Raw genomic sequence first — 5,867 nt, 5'->3', positions numbered from 1 at the left:
GAAGCCCCCAGAAATGCTCTCCTCTCTCACTCTCCCTAGTGCCTTCCACCTGAGATTACCTCACATTTACCCTGAATCTATTTGTATATCCCTAATTCTTTACATGTTGTCTTCCCCATGAGAATGTGAGCTCCCTGAGGGCAGGGCCCATCTTTTGCCTTTCTTTGTATCCGGCAATTAGCACAGTGCCTGGCATTTGGTGTTTACTAAATACCTGTTGACTGACAAAGACCAAGTAGAAAAAAAATTATATTGGCCATAGCAGAAAACCAAGCAGCCTTGGATAGAGTGATAGGGGAAAGCACAATAGCCCTAGAGCTCATAGAATTCAGAAATGGGAGGCTCTTTGGTTTAGGGAATAAAGTCCAACCCACCTAATTTACAGTTGGGGAAACTGAGGCTCAGAGAGAACAGGGACATGTCCCAAGGTCATTCAGCAAGTTAGTGCAAAAGTAGGAGTTGTAGCCAGGTCTCCTGACTTTTTTCTCTTTTCTTTTCTTTTTTCCTTTCCTCTCCTTTCCTTTCCTTTCCTTCCTTCTTCTTCCTTCTTCTTCCTTCCTTCCTTCCTTCCTTCCTTTCTTTCTTTCTTTCTTTTCTTTCTTTCTTTTCTTTCTTTCTTTCTTTCTTTCTTTCTTTCTTTCTTTCTTTCTTTCTTTCTTTCTTTCTTTCTTTCTTTCTTTCTTTCTGACACTCCCCAGTTCCTAAGGAGCTAACTTTTTTATTTAAAGACTAAGAATATTCAGCTGAGAAAGGGCAAACTAGAGAAGTGTTCTATTGTTGACTCAATCAGAACCATTAGATCTCCTAATTTCTAGCCCAGCATTCTCTGCATTACACTACAAGACAAGTAGATCCCAAAGCAGATAACAACACATTTTTTGTTTGACTTTTTCCCCAAAAATTATGATTAAAAATAGATGCTTAGAACCTGGAATAAATAGGTGACATAAGCAGAGGTGTCAAACTTACCAAATGCCCCTGTAGCAAGCTTGGACAAATTCCTCATTGGCCAGAATCAGATGAAAATGCAGTTAGGAAGTATTTTAGAAAAATAGATAAAAAATACAATACAACACAGATAATGTTAATTTGTGGTTTTCTAAGTCAATATGTGGCCTGCAGAGATTTGTTTCCATTTGGGTAAGACACCACTGTTCTACCTCATCAATTCAAAGTCCAGGGAAGTGAAGCTGTAATAATAGTGTAAACATGGGCAATGGTGGTGGAGAGTGGAGAGGGAAGCACCCAACACTTGTGGATACTTCACCAAGGCCTCCCTGATATAGAAACGATGGGTGTTGATAACCTCTTTATATTGGAAGAAGGCATTTGAATCTCTTCCTGGCAATTCTTGTCTCCTCATACTTGCACTGAGAAGCTGTTCAAAGGAGGAAACTGAGTCACAGTGAAGGGACTTGACTTGTCCTGACAAGCATTTGCTCTTCATCAAAGCAGACCCTTTACTTGGCAACACAGGACAGGTAGTACTCTCCTACGGTTTTGAAATCAATACAGCTGTATTTCCTCAGTAAAAAAAAAAATCCTATAATTCACACTTTTCACTTATTCCTTTCCCCACAAAAAGACCCATGAGTGAGGTTTTTTGGCTGTTTCCTACATCTGAGTCTTGCCTCCCAAGTCTCCCAGGACAGGGACCCTCTTAGCTCTGTGCCTAGTTAATGTCATATCTAGCCACAGGACCACTAAGCGAATGGGGAGGAGGCAGCAGTTATTGAGAAACCAGACTGTGGCAAAATGAAATTAGGGAGTAGGCAACTCAGGCGACTATTCAAAAAGAGGGCAGAGGGCACAGGAAGATATCATCTAGGTCAACAATTAATTTTCCAGATAAGGAAACTGAAGCCCAGAAAAAAGTGATTTGCAGATGTTCACACAGAGTCCATAGTAATAACAGCAGACATTTACAGCACTGTGCTAAGTGCTTTACAATTATCTCGTTTAGTCCTATAATAACCATGGGAGGTGGGCGCTGTCATTATCCCCACTTTACAGATGAGGAAACTGAGGCAGGCAGCAGTTAAATGACTTGTCTAAGGTCACACAGCTAGCAAGTGTCCTGAGGTTGGGTTTGACCTCAAGTCTTCTTGACTCCAGGCTCAGCATTTCTAGCCACTGCACACCCTAGCTGCCTCACTAGCACTCAAACCCAGATCTTCTGAGTCTCATTCCAGGATTCTCTTTTCCTTAACCTCACTGAGCTTCTGTTTGCTCATCTGAAAATGAGGGGTGGAACCAGATGACCTCTAAGGCCCCTTCTGTATCTATGATCACCATTTAGAGAAGAATCAACCACCACTGGGCAGCAAAGGGGCTGGATTTTCTATAAATAATCCTTTATTTTTAAACTAATCTGCAGGGGGGAGGGGAGGAAAGGGAGGAGGTGGAATCATAGCCTGGTTCTGCCATGTTTCCCACTGAGGGAGAAGAGACGGAATAGGGCCTGGGTTAACAGGATTCTTTTATTACAGTCTGAATCATTCCTTGGGCCCAGAGGCTGGAGGTGGAGTTTGGGAGACAAGCATGAAGAAATCAGGGCATCCACCCCAAGGGTCCCATGGTAGGAGGGCCTCCCTCACAAGAAAGTATATTTATTAACATCTGTGTTGGCACTGGCATTTTCATCTGGTTCCAAGGCTTCATTGGTGTGGCCTCTTTTCTTCTTTGGTGATTTGGATGGTCCCCTAGAGAAAGGATGACCAGTCTCAATGCCAGTCTATTTGAAGGGAGAGAGAGACGGGAACCAGGAACCTCTTGACTGGGCCAGTGACAGCCCAAGTGAAGATACCCTTGTCCCAGATGGTGGTCTAGGCACCTAAGAAGTCAGGTACCTCTTGGAAGGAGGTGAGAGAGAGGGAGAGAGGTAGGAGAAGGTTCTGGACAAAGTAGAGAAGAGGGAAAAAGGAGAGGCTACATACATCCAGAAGCTACAACCTTTCATGGCTCCCATAGCCCACAGGAAAAAGTCTAAACTCTTTAGCCTGGCATTTGAGGCTTCCATGGTCTGGCCCCCACCTCCTTATCCAAACTTGTCATTCCTGCTCCCCTGCAGAAACTCTCCACCCCAGCTAGACTGGGTGCCTCCCTCTCCTGGTCTGTCTTTTCTTCACAAACTCAGCTTTTTCCCACCTCAAAGCTTTTTGCTCAGGCTTACTTCTCTCCTCTCTGCCTCCACCTCTCTGTCCAAACCATTAGAAAGTACAGTAAAGGACACTGGGGGCCATGCACAGCTAACAGACACACATAGAACACACAGACTCACCCATATGCACACAGGACTAGGGTGGTGTGGACATGTAATTTCATTAGTGTGAGGAACTCCTGGTGTGAAAACTTGCCTCTACTTTACTCGAGAGGCCATTGGCAACTCCTCTATAACTTAAAAATCTGAGTTGTTTTAGGCATTGAAGGGATGATGATGATGATAAACATTTATATAGTACTTCCTACGTGCCAAGCACTGTGCTAAGAGCTTTACAATTATTATCTTATTTGATCCTCACAACAACTCCAGGAGGGAGGTGCTATTATTTACAGATGAGGAAACTGAGGTAGACAGAGGTTAAATGACTTGGCCAGGGTCATAGAGTTAGTAAGCTTCAAGGGCTAGATTTGAACTTAGGTCTTCCTGACTCCAGGCCCAGTGCTCTATTCACTATGACACCTAGTTAAGAGACCTGTCTGTGAGTGAGCTGGTATGTGTTAGAGGTTGGGCCTGAATCCAGGTCTTCCTGACTGCAAGGTCTGCCCTCTACGTACTAGACGCCCTCACACAGATGATTCTAACCATACACGACATAAGCATGCACACCATGCAACAAAGGGGCGTGTCTGTCCATGCTTTTGTGCACCTAAGGGCACACAAGTATATGGTGCACACCTGGGAATTTGCATTTGGACAGAGGTGCAAAGGCAAAGACACACGTATATACAAGCACACGTGCAAGAATACGTAACAGTAACCGCTCCCATCTCTGCAGCGTCAAAGAGGTCAAAGTTCTTTCTTCCCAACCACCTTGAAGCCATTTGTTTAAATATGTTATTGTCCCTATTGAGGATGCTAAGGCTGAGAGTCACAGGTCTTCTATCTCCAAATCTGGGGTTCTTTAGACCATACTACATCGCTTCACAGAAGTATCCCAATGCCCAAAACAAGACCCACACATATACGCTTGTGTGCACACATGAAGATATGAGTGCACACTTTACCTCATTTGAATGTTTTCATGGGGGTTCGGTTCTGCTTGGTCCTTTTCAAACTCCTCCTCTTCATCATGGCTTCTGGGGAGAAAAGGGAGTCTGGAGGTTCTCCTTGGCCTGATTTCCCTCCCATCCTCACCCCCCCCCACACACACACCATGGGCACTTTCTCAGGCTAAGGCTCAGTCCCTAGTATTCCACAAACTTAGAAGGTGGAGATGAAGTCCCAATTCCCTCATTTCACAGGTTAATAAACTGAGGAAATTATTGGTTCAAGGTCACAGCCAGGGAGTCTGTGGTTCATGTGACTGGGACATCCACACAAGTGGCCTGGCTCTCTGGCCAGGTCACAAAGAGGAAGGGTAGCCATGGGGAAGAAGAGAGGGAGCTGGGAGGTGACCCCAGGTCCAGGGAGCAAGGTTTCCCACCTCTCCTTGGAACACCAAAACCGATTGGCCAGCATGAGGACGAAGACGATGAAGAGGAAGACCACAACAGCTGTGAGACCCACCAGCCAGGGCTGCAGCGTCCTCTCACTCACTGCCAGGGACAGAGTGAGAAAGAGAGATGGGCTGAGCTTCAGTGAGCAGGGGCGGGGTTCTGTGTCAGGCTCTGGGACAATTCCTCCTTTCCCTCTCTTGGTCTTCTCCCTCTTCCAAAAGACCTATTTCCCCATGTGAAAATAGGAAGATGGAGTCTCAGAGCCAAGGCAGGGTACTGGGTGGTTTCCCAACCCTTACCCAGGGTATCACCGTCCTTGTCCCTCCCCAATCCCTGACCTCCCACCTTCCTGGGCATCCACTGATGACAGCAACAGTGCAGAGAGCACAAAGATGGTCTCCGGGAGCTCCATGGGGCCAAGCAGCCGTGGCTCATCAGTCTGTCCGGGGTCCTTGAGTCTGGTCGCTGTCTGCACTGACTGCTGCAGAAGGGAGCTGGAGAGAGAGCTCTGAAATGGCTCCACCCCAGATAAGATAATATGGAAGGGGCAGAGGTTGGGGGTGTGTGGATGCAGTGTTGGTAGGAGACTGATTATTTATTGGACTCTGAAAGCCCCACTCCTCACACCTACCAGCTGCTCAGGGGACTGCACCTTCCTCCCTTTAACCCTCTGTGGCCTTTGAGGTCCTAGATAGCTGGGCTCTGGGGTAAGCCAAGAACAGTGACTCTCTATCCTCAGTGGACCACTTCCCTAGCATTCTGCCAGTCTTTCCACACTGGAAGGGCTTTGTCAGGCCGTTCCTGGGAGCATCAGTCCTTGTGTGCCATCCTTCACCCACACACAAAGGGTTAACAGGAGGGGAACAGGGGAAATGAAGGGAGTAGAGAGACTCTGGACTTAGGTAACAATTAACTCAGCCCCATTCTCAGGAAGCGAGAATCCATTATCCCTAGTCAACGCTCAGCACAAGCAGCTGAGGGCCTCACAGAAGGCACGGATGGCTTCACCAAAGGGCAAAAGGGGACAGTTTGCACCCCAGCCCCTGCCAAGGACTTAGAGCAATTGGGGTCAACAAAGATCCCTGCTCAGAACAGGTTATTATAGTCTCTGGTACTAAGAGAGTCCCATTCCTCAAGAAGAGATTCTCTTCCCCATCCTTCGATTAAGGGACCTTCTGTGTGTAAACATCTCATCAGATTAGGCCACT

General features: G+C 46.5%; 1 protein-coding gene across 2 annotated transcripts; it reads right to left on the bottom strand.

The window, feature by feature from the left end:
• Positions 1-2,333: 2,333 nt before the first annotated feature.
• Positions 2,334-5,633, bottom strand: SMIM24 (small integral membrane protein 24). Of its 2 annotated transcripts, none has more exons than XM_078154022.1 (4): positions 5,005-5,633; positions 4,647-4,882; positions 4,228-4,299; positions 2,334-2,702 (listed from the first exon to the last, which is right to left on the bottom strand). In XM_078154022.1, exons 1-4 carry the CDS (start codon positions 5,092-5,094, stop codon positions 2,594-2,596), a joined length of 507 nt encoding a protein of 168 aa, XP_078010148.1. In that variant the 5' UTR covers positions 5,095-5,633; the 3' UTR covers positions 2,334-2,593. The 2 variants fall into 2 exon arrangements, with proteins under 2 accessions (XP_078010148.1, XP_020824949.2); XM_020969290.2 differs by having other exon boundaries at positions 4,647-4,758; positions 5,005-5,595.
• Positions 5,634-5,867: the final 234 nt, after the last annotated feature.

Source organism: Phascolarctos cinereus, unplaced genomic scaffold (assembly GCF_003287225.1).
Source record: "Phascolarctos cinereus isolate Bilbo 61053 unplaced genomic scaffold, phaCin_HiC Scaffold_4;HRSCAF=312, whole genome shotgun sequence".
Taxonomy (NCBI): Eukaryota; Metazoa; Chordata; class Mammalia; order Diprotodontia; family Phascolarctidae; genus Phascolarctos; species Phascolarctos cinereus.
The sequence above is the reverse complement of the archived record's forward strand: the minus strand, read 5'-3'. Positions and strand labels throughout refer to the sequence as shown.